Source organism: Engystomops pustulosus, chromosome 11 (assembly GCF_040894005.1).
Source record: "Engystomops pustulosus chromosome 11, aEngPut4.maternal, whole genome shotgun sequence".
In the NCBI taxonomy this organism is placed as follows: domain Eukaryota; kingdom Metazoa; phylum Chordata; class Amphibia; order Anura; family Leptodactylidae; genus Engystomops; species Engystomops pustulosus.
Genome location: NC_092421.1, coordinates 61,682,729 through 61,699,880, shown reverse-complemented (window position 1 = coordinate 61,699,880; position 17,152 = coordinate 61,682,729). Strand labels below are relative to the sequence as shown.

General features: G+C 42.1%; 1 protein-coding gene across 2 annotated transcripts in view; it reads left to right on the top strand.

Annotated features, from left to right (window-relative positions):
- ADGRA1 (adhesion G protein-coupled receptor A1) overlaps positions 1 to 17,152 on the top strand; it is a 453,444-nt gene that overhangs the window by 140,309 nt on the left and 295,983 nt on the right. For both annotated transcript variants that reach the window (XM_072131164.1, XM_072131165.1), the window contains 3 exons: positions 8,705 to 8,869; positions 12,633 to 12,831; positions 13,808 to 13,957. In XM_072131164.1, the coding sequence (XP_071987265.1) occupies positions 8,705 to 8,869; positions 12,633 to 12,831; positions 13,808 to 13,957 (514 nt within the window). The remainder of the gene's footprint in view (positions 1 to 8,704; positions 8,870 to 12,632; positions 12,832 to 13,807; positions 13,958 to 17,152) is intronic.

The window sequence follows — 17,152 nt, the reverse complement described above, 5'->3', positions numbered from 1 at the left end:
AAACCATCAATCCTCATGATGCCCCTTCCTCTCATATCACATGGTCCAAAGAGGCCACTAATTGACCAAAATAAAATCCAGGTTGTCTGTTTTTTGGACAATTTTCAATGGAACCATCAATCTAGGGACCAAACAAAATGCCATTACAAACAACTCAATCTGTGTACGTCTTCTTTTTGAGATACGTTTTAGTTTTTTGTGCATTTTATGCTTATGATTTTCTCCCAACATACTTGTACATGGTTGTCTTTCTCGTGGCTGTACTCTAGGAAACATCTTGTAGTAATATGGAGTAGAAGTTCTCTATGTAAATATCCTCTGTTTTAAGAAGCTCTTGCTGCGCCTTTTCCTCCCTAAATTGTTAACTGCCTGTATTATGGTAAAATATGCTTTTTGTGGCAGGAGAAATATTGTTTAATGCTGTATAAACACATTTTTCCTCTAATGAAATCTTCTTTTCTTACACCTTACTCGGTTGCCTTACATTAGTTTTGGCAGAGAGCGGAGTGCGGATACTTAAGAGTCGGGTTCGGGTTACATTAAACATTTAACATTTACTACTAAACGCCAACAAAAACTGGATTCCTTTCATTTGGTTCTGGTTATGAAGTGTTTGTCTTTTTGCTCTGCAGAGAGAAATGATATTGCTCTAGAACTGTATTTCTGTCCTGTTTATAGGTATATTTTACACCATTAAAATGAAGAGCCACCACTTATCATTTTTAGGACCAACAATCTGTCCCGAATAATTTGCTGATATATCTTTATAAAGGTCGGAGCTCAGTTTTTCTGATATAAAGCTCATAATTGTAACATTATGGTAATTTAGTCCTGTTTTATGGTGCTTTTTTATAATGCCTCTGTATAGAGGGAGATTGTGGTAGCTTAAGGCTAGAAAAATACATCAAGAACATCTTCTTTTTGTCTTCTTGGGTCCCTCGTTCTGCTCTGGTGCTCTATTCCTATCGACCCGTAAATGATGTCATGATGTTTTTTGTACACATGACCAATGAGCCAATTGTACTCACAGATCACATGGGAATGGATGTCCCTTGAGACCAATATCATCACTTGTGGTCAGATTGGAGCGGTAACTCAGGCAGCAACGGGGCTCCCTCTAAGAAGAGAACTGGGTATGAAGGCACCGCCCATGAAAAGAACAGGGCAGGAAGGCTCCTCCTGTGAAGAGAACTGGGCATGAAGCACCACCCATGAAGAGAACAGGACAGGGAGTCTCCTTCTATTAAGAGGACTGGGCATGAAGACAATGCCCATGAAGAGAACAGGGCAGAGGGGCTTCTCCTATGAAGAGAACTCTGCATGAAGGCAACAGCCATGAAGAGAACAGAGCAGGGAGGCTCCTCCTATGAAAAGAACCTGAGATATCAAATAAACGATTTTGCTGTCTTAAACCACGTGATCTTTAGAATACCCATGTGCGCCTTCCCTGACAGTTTCCCTATACCTATAAAACCAACTGGGCACAAAGACACCACCTATGAAGAGAACAGGGAAGCTCCTCTTATGAAGAGGACTGGGCATGAAGGCAACACTCATGAAGAGACCAGGCCAGGGAGGCTCCTCCTATAAAGAGGACTAGGCATGAAAGCTACACCCATGAAGAGAACAGGCCAGGGAGGCTCCTCCTATAAAGAGGACTGGACATGAAGGCAACACTCATGAAGAGAACAGGCCAGGGAGGCTCCTCCTATAAAGAGGACTGGACATGAAGGCAACACTCATGAAGAGACCAGGCCAGGGAGGCTCCTCCTATAAAGAGGACTGGGCATGAAGGCAACACCCATGAAGAGAACAGGACAGAGAGACTCCTCCTATGAAGAGAACAAGGCATGACAGCAACACTCATGAGGAGAACAGGACAGGGAGGCTCCTCCTATCAAGATAAAACTTGCTTGAGCTAAGGATGTGTGTCTCCCTGTCCCCATAGGCTGAGGGTACTGACGGGGAACCAGGCAACGTCACTGGCCTCCTTGTAAAGGGGGGGAAGGAACGGTCTGGTAGGGAAATGTTAGTGATGCCAGTCGGGATAATGGTTGCTGAATTCAGCCCTGAGAGATAGATGTTGTGGGTCAGTGTGATGTTATGAACCCCTCCCAACTAGGGCTGGCTCCAAGGGGATGGATGAAGGAGGAGGTGTATGTCACTTGCCTTGTGATGATGGCGGCTCCAAATAAACACCTGCACACTTTGACTTAACTTGAACTGTAGAGCCACCTTGCTGAGCTGTCCTCCTAAATATAATTCTCCACGTGCTTCTCAATATGTTCCTAGCTTGTTCCTCAGCTGCGCTGAACTCCTCTTATTACAAGTACAACCTCTGCTTGCTGTGTTGCTTATCTCCTCTGCCTGTCTCCTGTAATACATGTTTCAGCGGCTGCTGTTCACTCCTTTGCCTCTCACTGCAGTCTTCTGACTGACTCTTTGGGGCATATTTATCAGGACCTCTGCGCACCGCCAGTGGCGCAGAGGCCCTGAAATAATCGCAAATGCTAGCTTATTGCTAGCTTTTGCGATGATTTTCCCCAATCCGCCACCTTCACGCCAGTGGGGCGTGAAGGGGCGTGAAGGGGGGGGCGCGGCCGGCCGAGCGGGGGGTGCGGCCGGGCGGGAGTGGGCCGGCGCGGGGCGTTACTGTTTAATACGTGAAAAGTCGCCGGTTGCGTTTTTTTCTACGCCAGGCAGGGCCTGGCGTAGGATAAACGCTGCGCAACTGGCAGCCCGATACATCAAGAGGCAGAAGCCTCTTCATGTATCGGGCTGCGAATTTGCAGCGGCGGGGCTATCATACGCTGGCGCACAACTCCCGCCCACACACTGACTCTTAACTCCTCCCTTCTTCTTCCCACAATTCTTCGCTACTCTCTCACCTTGGTAGGCCGGCCCCTTACTTTATTAAACAATAATTAAAGGTATATGCACAGTACATTGCTGACATTTTACACAAAGTGGAGGGTGCTACAGATGCAGATGGCTAGAATCAACGGTGATAATGCATGGAGCGAGAGGAGTTGTATACAGTTGTATGTGTGTAACAACCTACAAATTTGACAGATTCCGCCCCATTGAGACTGGTGAAAGTTGCCTCCTTCAGAGATGCAAATGATTTTGCCTGTTCACGAGCTTATCCACCAAACAATAGAATAATAGAATATAGCAAGGAAAAAAAAAGGGAATGAGATTTGTTTCATTAATCCATAGCGCAGACACTCCCAGCAGATTTGTGCTATTTTCTAACTCGGTGTCAGAAACAGAATGAAGCTTTTCTCATTTTAGTTTTGATTAATAGGAAATTGCTTCTCAGAAAAAACGAGATTGATAATATATCCCCCCCCCCCCCCCAATTCATGTTGGGAAACTAATGATGCATTGTTGATTTTGCTCTGTGAGTGGCTGATGTAATGTTCAGTAATACTGTACAGATAGGGAGGCACATCATATAACACACATGTCCCAAAAATTGCTGATGTGCAGAATCACCATATCATTATGAAGGCAGTAATGTGCCAGGCAGCAGTTTCAGGGCTCGGTAGACAAAGCAGCGATTTGGGGCAGGGTGGGAACTTGGCTTATCCTCAGCCTAAATATTTCTAGACCCCGTTATGTCTGCAGCTCATGTCTAATGTACATTATGCTTAGTACTGTAGTAATTTACTGTATAAGATTCTGCTGGTGGTGGTCCGACTGCTCAGGAACCACAGGATTCAAAAACATGGGTCTTAGGCTACATTCACATTGCTGTATGGGTTAAGTATATACATCCTCCATAGACGGTAATGGGCACATGGTGCCGTACGGGAGCGGTACTGTCCCATAGGCAGGAGAAAGATAGGACATGTCCTATCTTTCTCCGGAATACGGCGCTGTATCCCATGTTTCTCTGTGGAGAGGGGTGTGGGTGAGAGGAGCTCACCCCCTCCTCCTCTCCCCGACGCCGACGTGTGCCCACCACACAACAGTACGGCGGGCACACGTTAGTTTGAATATAGCCTTATACTGTATCTCATTTGAATGGAGTGACTGTCCTCAGAATGCTCAAGGGGTCATGTGATGTCATGTAGGGGGTCAGTGAGAACTGACAGTCTTGTGATTTCATGTAGGGGTAAGAGAGGTCAGTGATGTCTTGTGATGTCGGTCATGCAAGGTTTGATAAGATCACTTAAAGAAGTATTCCCATTTCAGCAAATAAATGTTATTGTTTGCATAATGAAAAGTTATACAGTTTTCCTATAAACTTTCTGCATAAATTCCTTATGGTTTTCTCGATCTCTGCTTGCTGTCAATCTATAGAAAGCTTTATTGTTTATTTCCAGTGGACAGAAATCTGACCATGGTCACACAGGTGCAAGGTTCGATATAACACACGGCTCTGATTACTCTCTGATACTAACAAGCCGTGCACCTGTGTGACCATGGTTAGATTTCTGTCCACTGGAAGTAATCATAGAAGCTTTCCATGGAATGACAGCAAGCAGAGATCTGTGAGGAATTGATACAGAAAGTATATTGAAAAAATGTCTAATTTTTCATCATGCAAACAATAACATTAATTTGCCAAAGTGAGAATACCGCTTTAAGTCATGTGCCTGTGATGACATATAGGGGGCCATTGAGATAAGTGTTGTCAATTGTTTTGTGATGTCATGATGGGTCAGTGCCTTGTGACGTCTTGTATGAGTCTGTAAGATTTGTGATGTCATGAAGGGTTTGAGGAGATTACAGAAGTCCCATGTCTTATGTTTTGCGTCTTATACTGTCATGTATGGGTTGCTAAAATTAGTTATAATATATAGGTTTTGATGAGATCACAGAAGTCATGTGTCTCATAAGAGATCAGGGATTTATATGTCTTGTGATGTCATTATGGCTGACATATTGACATATGACATATACACTTACATTTTGGATGTCCACCATTTCTTGCATTCACTATTAGGTTTACATTACATAGAAACATATCTAACCACCTAACTACTTTATGCTGCAATTTTTCCTATATCAGTACCTTTTGCATGTAATAGCCCGCAGGATGGGGTATTACAAATGAACTTACACCAGTTGGCCTCCAAGTGAGCTAATGGAGTATGGTCAATTCTGTTAAGCCAAGCTAGGTACTGTAGCTGATTTGAAAAATGCCTGTGAAAGAAGGGTTAATGTTCTCAGTGTTTAAATATTACACAATGTTATTCTTCCCTGCAGCCTAAGGCTAGTCATTGGTTGGAGCTTTCCCAGATTCCCCCAGAGTGGAAGTCTATAAATATTCCCTCTGGTATGATTTCTGTAGCTATTTGTCAGTCTTACAAGAGAGGCAGCACAGACAGTCCACCTGCAGCTGCTGTCTCCCTTCAGGGGCTACCACACTGCTTGCATAATAACCGAAAATAATTTAATATATAATACCTCTATGTCAACCAGAAAGAAAAAGAACCAGGTGCATAGATATTTACTTGTATTCTTCATGCTAATTCAAGGCAAGGGGTTGAAGAACTAACAGAAGATGTCAAGCTCTTCCCACCTCATCTCAGCCAATCTTCTGAGAATGATGTCCCTCAAACTTAGTTCTTCTGCTAGTGGTCCCTTCCTTTGCCCTAACTATGGGAACATAAGTTATTATTTGGTGGATGCGAATGATCATTGATCTCACAATAATTTATCCACTAGGGGGCACTGTTTATGAAGACTAGATCACGTAAGTGAACTGCAAAAAGCTCAGAGATTTAATACGTCGCCTCTTTGCTACAGAAAAAATCCATTGACATATTAACATTGTGGAGTGGAGCCGGCCATGCCTGAGTGAGCAGGGGATGAACAGAATGGCATTAAAAAAAAGCAGAAAACTCTTTCAGCGAGTGCATTGACACAATTATTTCTCCTTCTCCTATCTGACGTCTTACAATTGTTTTCCTGATGTTCATCTATTTTCCGCTTGACAGGATAACACAATGGGCCCCTATATTTAAGGATTGTCCGTCTGCCATTTTTAAAAAAACAAATTGAAGTTCAAATTATGCGGAAGTTCTCTCCTTTGTCGGCACAATCTGTATTTGTGGTTCTCGCTGTGTATCGTGCTAAAGACTTACTATTCTGATCCGGGGTGTGATTGCTTTCTTCTCTTCAATGGAAGCCTCTATGCATCCCGTGATACAAAGCAAAAATTTGATTACAATATATATGGCCATTGTGAAGACAGAGTTTCTTAATGTCTGCAATTATTTGGGAAGACATTTTATTATTGATGTATTCATAAGTTATTAAAGTCTTAAAGGGTCTCAGACATTTGCCCGCTCAGGTAGGGTATGAAATCTCCTTTCTAGAATTCCCTCTTTTATGCTACAACTCATCGGTGTACCTATAAAAAGTCATCTTAAAAACGTATGAAAATGAGAAGAAAAGAGTAACTTTTTGCCTGAGATGAGTCACTCCTAGAAGTTGGAGGTGAAGCAGCATTTCAGGTGCCCACAGTTTGTTATTGAAGTGCCTAGAACCATGCTTTTGGTAGAATGTTAAAGGAGTATTTCCATGATGACAAGATTCTTACATATACTCAGAATAATAAAATAACACATTCTCTATTGCACAACATTTCACAGATACAATTCAAACCGGTCTCTACCAGTCCTGGTGTCTACAATTTTGGTTGGCCCTGAATATGACTGTAAATCTTCTGACTATTGTCGGATTCTTCTCATGAATAGCTTCTCTTGACTGCAGTGGTCTCCACCTCCTGACCCCCCCCCCCCCCCGAATAACAAGACCAGCTCAGACACAGGCACTTCCTGCCAGCAAGCAGCATTTTGGGGAGGATTGGCGCTCCCCAATGACATCATAGGGAACTCTGATCCTCCTTAAGATGGTGGAGTGTAGTGCACTGGTATTAATGTGCTGCCATTTTGGGGAGCCACACTGCATGTGCTGCCATTTTGGGGAGGAGCACATGGCACAATAATTTAAATGCCGCCAGCACCGATTGCAGTTGTTTTGGGGGGCATGGTCCAAGTCCAGTACCAGAACCCTGCCTGGGTAGGATTTTTAAGTTCGGTTAATGCGAACTCGGGCGGACCAGAACTTAAAGTGGTCCACTCATCCCTAGTCTTCAATGGACAACATACCTGAAGATCCATTCTACTATGGGTGCTTCTGCTGATTTATCGACTGGGGGTCACTGACTTTTTCAGTTAGACACAATCCCTCCAGCATCGAACGAACAGTGGGGATGTCTGTGGGTTTTAGATTGCTTCACTGTAGAAGTCCTCAGTAATTTTAGGAGAGACCCAATGGAACAGGTATGTATACCAACAGTGGTACCTAGAGCAGAATAGAGAGCACCAGGTATGATCAACCAATGTATAAATGAGAGTCTGCCTGGTTTCGAACTAGGGTCTTCTTCGAAGTAAACACATGAGAGTTCCCTTGTTCAAATCTGGACAGAACCATGGGCCTGAATCTCCTTACATTCATCTCACACGAAAGGTCCACAATTCAAAACATGGCAGTAACATGTGACTGACTCCCTTCACATTTGACCCACACACCAAAGGTCCGTAGTTCAAAACCAGGCAGAAACATCTCGGATATATATGGCACATGTCGTAAATGTCTACTAGACTCAAGAACCAAATCCGGAGAATGTGGATTCCTTGACCACTGTCTCAAAGCTCCAGTAATAAGAGCCACCTCTGCAAAACTACATTTGGGCCTCTCCTATTGTAGACCTAAAAAAAGTCTTGACAGACGTAAAAATCAATATCGGACCCTAAACCACTTACAAATCTGTATAGACCTGTGGTTTAGGGTCCCAGATGGATCTGGATATTACATTTGTGTTGGCTAAATAAAATAAAACTAACATTTTTACTTAACTAGATGTAAGCAGATCCTGCCCTGGCAACTAGCCGGGACACTATCCATGCGCCACACATATGGCTCTTACACAGTGAAGAAGGGTGCGTACTACACCTGAGACCTTAAACCAAAATCACCCATACAGATTTCCTGTAAAGCCACTACAGATTACTGTACAGATTTCCTGTAAAGCCACTATGTACCTCCTGTATATCTCCTTCTATGTCCACAAATATGTCCTCAATTAAAGCCATTGGCGCAGATCTATTATTCTGTTTTCTACCTGATTTTGCACCAAAAAGAGCATCTTTGGAGCTTGCATATGTATTTGTGTTTGCACCAGTGTTTGCGCCGCAGTTTCAGAATTTGTGCACCCTAAGGGGCATGTCAGTGCTTAGTCGAAGTTTGCAACACATTTAATACAGTGACTTCACAGAAATGTTTTGCGGGCTGTATGTTAGAGTTGCACCTAAAAAAAGATGGTGCACACAGTGCAGGGGGCTCCAGATAATTGAAGACCGTGCACACTGAGTTCTGCACACTCGGCCATATCAATGTTTGTACTACTTTTGATACATTTGGCCCATTGTCTTCTCTTCATTGTCTATGAGCCTCTACGGAATCCAAGGAAACTGACGATTGCAGTAAGGTTCCTTATCTCCTCTGACCTTTCCATAAGCTCACTTATTCCTGAGATACTTTTTGCCATTCTTGACTCCTCTGACTCATTAGTTCACCCAGACAGGAAACCAAGTATCTGTTATGCCACATAATCTACCCTGCAAACATATCCCAAAAGTCCTGATGATGAATTACCATAACCATTACTGGTTATGTTTTGCAGTGATCTCATCCTATCCAATGTCGATGTGGAGTCTTCAGGCGTTTGGGAATGTCAAGTAAACTCTTCTTATGGAGTCACATCTAAAGAAGTGGAAGTTGTTGTCTTAGAAACTGGAGCTCCATATTGTCCCATGGAAAGAATCATCAACAACAGAGGAGAATACAGGTGACTATTAACTTCATTACACATTTTATAATAAATGTGACCTATTATGTAAAGTGACCTATTATTGGTATCAATTGAGTTGTCAATGATACAGTCTAACCGTCTATAATGCAATATATGCTTTATGGAGTGAAAAAGTTGAGGTGGAGGTGGTGTAAGTTCATAGTGTCCCTCATCTTCACTGTAACTGATAGGTAAGAACATGATTAACAAAGCTCTCGACTTAAGTGTGACCTAAGGTGGCCATACACACAAGTAGAAGGAGGTTGGCAGCAATGCCTCAGACAGCCCAAAGGGATGGATAGAATAAAGGATGAGGTGATGGGTTGATGATGAATGTAGTGACAGGGAGGCTGAAGGCATTGAATCATTCTCTGTGTGCAGCTCTGTTGTACTTATGTCACTGTGGCTAACTGGGTCCCTGGTCCCTGGCTGGTTAGTTGGCTGACCGAGGCCTAGAGGGAGGTGAAAATGAATGATGATGCTTTTTTTGACATTTTTACAAGCTACTTTACTGTGTCCACTCACCAGGTAGTTATTCTTTATATGTGGAGCAAGGCCGAGCCCTATAACAACTCCCTGAAGAACATGGGCTCTTCCCCTGTAGTGCCCTCATGCTGTCTTTGTCACTCTAATACACTAAGGCTTCATGCACACTACATGTGCTACATACTGGCCGAGACTCCGGCGTAGCATACATTCTGCTGAAGATAGAGAGGGGTGAGCTCACCCTTCCCCTCTAAATAGGGATTAGTGCATCCCGGACATACTGTACATATTTTTTTTTTTTCTTTTAATTTTTTTTATTTTCAAAATGCAATAGTACATATATAACATACAAAGGGGAGCAGCAAATAATCATAATATATCAACATGATATGAAAGCTCCATTCCTTTAGGAGTAGCTAACATATAACAAACAAATGCCCACCCCCACAGAAACCCCCCAATCCCTCCCTACCACCCTCTGCCCGTGCTGGAGATATTGAAAGGAAAAAGAAAAACAGGAGAGAAAAAAAGAAAAATAAAACCTAAATTAACTGCCTTACCCTTAACTACCTATCCAATGGGCAAACCAGGATGGGAAAAAAAAAAATTCACTTATATTCTCCACTGGTCCCATATCAAACTCAGTCTACTACCTTTCCTATAGCATTTCTCATACGCACATTCATACGCTTTGGTACGTGCCACTAGATTGCTCCATTCCTTCACCGATTTATCATCTTTCCAATATTTGATTAATATTAGTTTCGCTAGGAGAAAAAGCTTCAAGGCCAGGTCACTTTTTGCTCTAGAGTCTATGGGAATCGGAAGCAAGCCCAGTATCCCGCAAGTAGCTACTCGCGGCAGGGAGCATTGAAGCTGATTCTCTATTATCGTAAAAATCTCCTCCCAATATGAACTGATCTTCGGGCAATCCCATAAACATGTAAGACGTCGGCATAGACACTTTTACACCTCTTGCAATTAGAGTTTTCACTTAACCCAATTTTGAACATTAAATATGGTGAAAAATAGATTCTATATAAAATATTAAGTTGAGTGCATCTGTGATTTAAATTAATAGTGGATCTTATATGGCTGAAATTCTGATCAATGTCAAATCTAATCAGACAATAAATCATGGACAGATTCAGAGGTGACAACTCTGACCCTAAAATTTCAGAACGATTTCCACCTTTGTGTATCGTGAACTTATCGTGATGTAATTCTTTCCTAAATGCATGTGCTAACTGACAATACCTAAAGTAATCTTTCTCTTCCAAAATCCCCTTAGTGCACCAAAACTGAAAAGAGGGCAACACCCCCTGTTCCCCCAGATGCTCCAAAGAATTAATCCCTTTTTTCCCCCAAAACCCGACTTCCTCCATTTTATATAGTTCTAAAAAATTAAGATTGCCCCATAAAGGAGTGAATTTAAATCCCCCCTTAATCCCATATAATCTCTTGAAGTCTCTCCAAGTGTTCTCCAATAACACCGCCAAAGGAAATTTTTTACTGGCATGACATTTCAGCTGACCGGACTCCCGTAGGCGAGAATAGACTCAAATCTACGCACCACCCGAGCACTGATCATCTGAAATACAGTGGAGCATTTATTTTCTAGGATGTACTGAATCTGTGCCGCCAAAAAATAGTGGTAGATGGACCGGAGCGAAAGTCCGCCCCTCTCCTTATCTACCACTAACGTTTCCTGTTTAGTACGGACCCTTTTCCTCCCCAAAGTAATTTATTTATAATAGCTCGAATAAAACCAAACCATTTCTTACCAATCCAACAGGGATAGTTGCATAATACGTATAGAATTTGGGGCAACAAGATACTCTTGGTAAGAACAACTCTTTCTGCACAATTTAGAGGTAGCGTATTCCATGTATTCACCTTGGATTTCAGTTTTGTTAATAAGGGGGCCAGATTCAGAGGTATGTAATCATCCACATTTGGTGTGATCTTTAAGCCTAAATATTCACATGAAGATGAAATTAAGCTGAGAATCGCTATCAAGTCACTTTTTTTTGGAGCAAAAGTGTTGCGAATTATTTATAATGTGTTTCAGACTATCTCGATGCAGCTGTCTTTTTTTGGTGCAAGTGGGCGTGGCCTATATTTTCCACATCATCCGCCACATTTATGTTGAGTTAGTCGGCTTTTTTAATGCGCATTAATTACTTACAGCCGTGCGCTACTTTATTACATTGGGCTATGCTTTCCGTTTTTGGATCTCAGATGCCGACTGTCGAGGTTGTGACAGAATTAATAAATCCCCCCCATTGTGCGTGGATTCTGGTGCAGGAAAAGTGCCGCCACAGCCACTTAGCCTCTCCCCAACCACTTGGTGTTGGTGGAACTGCAACATTTTCATAGAAATTGCATGGAAAAAGCTTGCAATAGACTGGTATCCCTGTAACCATAAAACATCTTGAAACTTCAACCAGTGAGAAACCCAGTGAAGTGATAACATTAAGGTCTGGATGGATAGGACCTAGGTTATTTTATGCTTCCTGGTATACAGGAGAAAGGGAAAGGTTCACTGTATAAAAGCTGTTTCCTGGGGCATCTCTAACAAGCAGTACCTGCAACAAATGTCCCAGTAGCCCTCTGCTCTCTATGGATCTGCCCATGTCCTACAGAATTTTGTCTCATAAGGTAACTCCTTCAACTTCATCTATAAGACTTTCACTGAAGAGATCTAAAACATGTGGCATCAGCTGAGATTTTCTGCACATTGGCATATTTGACATTCTCTTAGGTTATATCTATTGCTCTTCTCAGAACATTTCACATTTGTGGCAGTTTTTAGGAAATTCTGGGAATAATTTCTGCAATCCATCATCGGTACATATCGTTGCTTGAGATATTTGATCTTTTGTCCACATTGGCAAGCAATTTATTATGTAATCTGGGCAGGCAAAGGACAGATTCCAGTCTGCCTGGCATTACTTCGAAAGGTTATGCTGACAAATAAATGTGAATAAATACGCAATTCCAGGCATGAGGTACTTCCATGGAAGAGCTAATTTTTTAATATGTATCTTGTGGATCTGTCATAAATAGGATAAAGATACCCTACAATATGGGGCCCATAGAAAGCGGTAGCCACACTATGGTAACAACCCATTTTGGATGTCAAGAACTTGAGTTGAACTTCCTTCTTATGTAACCAGACTACATTGTCACCAACCAAGGGAAAGGGCAATTGTCTTATGGATCGTGGTCAAAGGTCTAATTTTTATTCCATTAATTTTATACCCTTTTACAGGTGGCCTAGAACAATAGCTGGAATGACAACATTTCATCCATGCAGACAGTTTCCCGTGAATTCATTGTATTACTCCGATGCAGTGGGAGATTCTAAAGCCTGGCGAAAGTGTGGCAGAGCTGGACTCTGGACAGAAGAAGACTATGCAGCTTGTCCTTTTTCTAATGAGGTGACAAGACATCTTCATGCCTTCAGCCTGGTAAATATTCCCTTTTGTAATCACCGGGCATGAAACAATGATCCATAAATCATTGATACTTTATCGTGAGTGGACATATTGCTGCCATTAACATCCACACTAGCTTGGAGTACGGAACTTTTACTACACTACAAATAGAGATACAAGTTTTTCTCCTATTCCTCAATCTGTGCTAAACAGAAAACTACAGTGCATCCATTTTTTTTACCCGACCTGTACTTCTGATATCTGCCATACATTTCAATGTCTGGTTTAAGGTCAGACCAAATTTGGCGCATTGTGCAACGTTGCATACGGGACCAAATTTTAGGATGGTTTCAAATTTTAGCACCAAGGCCTTCAAACAGGGGTGTGGAGAATTTGGTCTAATATAGATGCCTTCTTTGAAGAAAGAGCTTCTAGTATTGTGATCACAGGGAACGCCATAAGCACCCTTGGGATCTAAAGTGTTGACCACTATACAGACAGTCCCTGACTTAAGAACATCTGACCTCTATGCCAAAGACTACTAGTAGTATCGGGTTAGGTTCACATTTAAAATTTGTCTTGAAAAAGTTCTGGAAACCAGATTTTATTTTGTTCTGTAGATTTATGGACACTCTAATGGAGACCCAACTTACCTCATCCATCGTACTCAATGGGACATTTTGGACATTGTTGGGTGTCCATTATGCCTTGCATCTGGGGCTCCCTTTATTTAACCATAAAGGATCAGAACAATGAAAGCCCCTGGCAGAGATCTGAACAAAATCTTACTCTTTTGCTGTATTTCTTCAGATCCCTGATGTTATATTGCTGTCTTTGCTGTTTCATTATAGAAATCCATCAATCATTAAATGGTACAAAGCCTTATAGAAGACGTATATTGTGCAGATGATATTTCTATGTAAGGTCAAACAGGTTGTACTTGTAAGCAGATTATAGATTTCCTTTACTGCCACATTAAACACCATACTTTGTAATTATCTGCTTCTAGGTGCCTGTAAATGACACCAACGTCCTTGAATATGCTGAACAACTAATGACCTACACCAGGGGAGCCTTCGACTTCACTGATAAGATGGATGTGCTGCTTGTGGCAGACATGATGGAAAAGATGATAACCTTTGTGGGACACATCAAACACGTACGTTCTAAAACGTTGCAAAGAGCCATTAAGTCTAGAGTGGCGCTTATAAAAAGATACGCTACTCTTGTTAACAAGGATGTGGGTAAATATTTCTTGGGCTGAAGATATTTGAAGGGTTGTATGATGGATGTTTTTGTCATTTTCTATTCTTCAACGGGAGTCCTAAAAGTGGATCAACAAATCCAAATTTTATGGGGCAAACATCAGTTTATTCCACAATTAACATTTATCCCGTATCTACACAGAATGCAGAGTAATCAGTTCCATCTCGCCATATTCTGGGACCTGAGCAATCATAAGATCAGATGTCCACAGGTTTCCTACAAGTGTTTAGAGAGGAATGGTGTACTTGTTCGCCCCATGTTTATATCTACAGATCTGCCATTCCCATAGAAGTCAATTGGCTGAGCATGAGGACCACCAAGTTAGTTACATAAATGGTTTGTGGACCTCCATTCTCTTAATCTGTGGGGGTCTCAGTGCTTGGACCTCAAGGGATTAAAGGAAAACAACTATTTCAAAACACAATAAATACCTGCAAATACTCACCTCTGCTCCTCTTGATGTTGATCCCGGCGCTGGCCTCCGCTAGTCTTGACACACCGAGATCACCTAGAAAAGAAAGTTAGAATTAGCAGCATGGAGTGCAGGGACAAGATGTCCAATGCTCTAGGCTACTAATTATGCACTCTCCCAATGTAGGGGGAGGGAGGTGACATTGCTCGATGGGTGTGAATTAATGCATCCCAGCATGGGAGAGCTATATGCATAATTAGCAGCCAGTAGCGCCAGACATCTTGTCCCCATGCTCCGTGCTGCTAACTATAAGTTTCTTTTCTAGGTGATCTGGGTGTGTCAAGGCTACCAGGGGACAGTGCCCGGATCAACATCAATAGGAGTGGAGATGAGTATTTGTAGGTTTTTTGTCTTTAGAAATGGTTGATTTCCTTTAAGACACATAGGGGCACATTTACTTGCCCGTCCACGTCGTGATCCCCGATCCAGAATGTCCGACGATCATGGATTGTGCCGCGATTCACTACGAGCGTGCACCCAATATCCTGAATGTGTCACTCCCCGCTCAGGTCCGCCGGAGTTCACCAACTTCTTCCTGGTGCATGTAAGTGCATGGCTTGCGACACAATGTTAAAGTTAAATCCTGCGCTCAGTCTTAATCAGTCGGATCATCCGACAGCCCACCCCCCCAAATTCTGTTGCATGAAAGCCAGCACCAATGTGCCCAAATCTGATCGCGTGCGACACAATCCCCTTCTAAATGCCTGTCCCGGCGGCGCAATCCCCGAAAAGTCAGAAAACTTGACGAAAATGAGGCCACGGGACTCTTAGTAAATAAGCCCCATAGAAGTGAACTTAGAGGTGTAAAGTTATCTGAACCTTTGCATTTGTGGACAGTAGGAGATAGATTAGGTCTGTCAGGCTTGTAGATTATCAGTAAAGGGTTTGTAGCATAGTTTGATAGGTTAAAGGCAACCTCAAAATTTTCTACAAAATACAGCATCCAGGTCCACCATCATTTCAATTGGGACCAACCATTGAGAAAGTCAGGCTCTTGAGACATTGTTGGCAAATGCTACTCAAGATCCTACAGGGGTCCAAAAAGAAATTCTAAATAATATTTAAACATTACCTTAGTTAGACTTTCTCTCTACAAACACCAAAACTTTAGTAACGATTCCCCTATGATAGAACTTAGTACCATTCTAGGTCAGTAAGGCAATGGACCCATGTAGTTGTTTTTATTATTGTGGTTCTTGTAGGTACACTCTTCTTGTACAACCCCCAAACCAGTCCTAAAATGGCTTGGTATGTTGTCATGAGGAACTAATTTTGGCTTTCCAAAAAGAACATCTCTTACATTTCCTAACGGCAGAGAATTATTTCGTAACCAACCCCCCTCTAAAAATGCTGGATTTATCAGGATACTTTGGCCTCCTCAAAAATATGGCAGGTGGATGTGCTATGCCGAAAGGGAAGTTCTGGCCTGGCATAGAAATGCCCTATATCCTTCACCTGAGTGGGCGCGGGTTATAGCTAGTGTGCAGAATGAACGCCTAGCTCCTGCCCATTTAGCCACCAGTGGAGACCACTTTCAACCTGTTCCACTGTCACTTGGTGTTGAGGCCCTGCACCAGGAATTGTTCCTATTGCACGGGTTGTACACCATTTTTCTGGTGTAAAAGCCCTGATAAATCTGCCCTTAATGAGTCTTTCAGGCTTTGTATTTTTTTCCTAATATAAGAGGATTGGCTGATACTTGCAAAAAGTTTTGCGGAGAACATAAAACAGATTTGTTTCTAGTAGCAAAGCAATCGGTACCACCGGGTTAGATATCCCATAAAAATTCTACTTTAACACAAATTATGACTTATTTCTGCAACTTTCATGAAGAAATGCCACATTTATATTTCTTTCTAATCAACTTACGTCCCAGAATGCAGAATGCATAGTGTGAGGATACATGAGCGATATTAATATCTTAGGAGTAAACTTAGACACATCAATAATACATTATCGATCTTTTAAGAGAGCGGCCCGCTGCTTCAAATCACATTCAATTGTAAATACAAATTAAATCAGAGCACTCGTGTGCGTGCATGCGAGCGGCGGAACAGCGGGGAAAACTGCCGCTAGATTGGCTTATAACAAGCGTAGGCAGTGCATGCTGGGAGTTTTTGTTTATTAACATCTGAAGTGCCCCAAGTTCCTGAGCCTACATTATATCGTCTTATAAAATATCAAGGTACAGTCATCGTGTATTTACAACTTGGTCAAAAAGAGTTTCTAATATATTTTTCAAGTCTTTACACTTTTCACTTATTTCATTGCCTTTTTTAAAATTTTCCACCCGCTGACTATGAGACATTGCATTTATACCGCCTGCACATGAGTAGTGCCATTGCAATGGACTCACGTTTTTGGCATATCGAAGGAGTAGCTACTCTACTGGAGCGGTGTTCCATTTGAGCTCAAGGTTTGGCATAGGGTTCACCGCTCTTTGTGAGGTCCACGCTCCAAACACCTTCGAGGACTTTCAAATATTTTGTTCAAATATTTTCACTTATTTCATTGCCTTTTTTAAAAAAAATTTCAACCCCCTGACTATGAGACATTGCATTTATACCACCTGCATATGAGTAGCGCCATCGGAATGGACTCACGTTTTTGGCATAT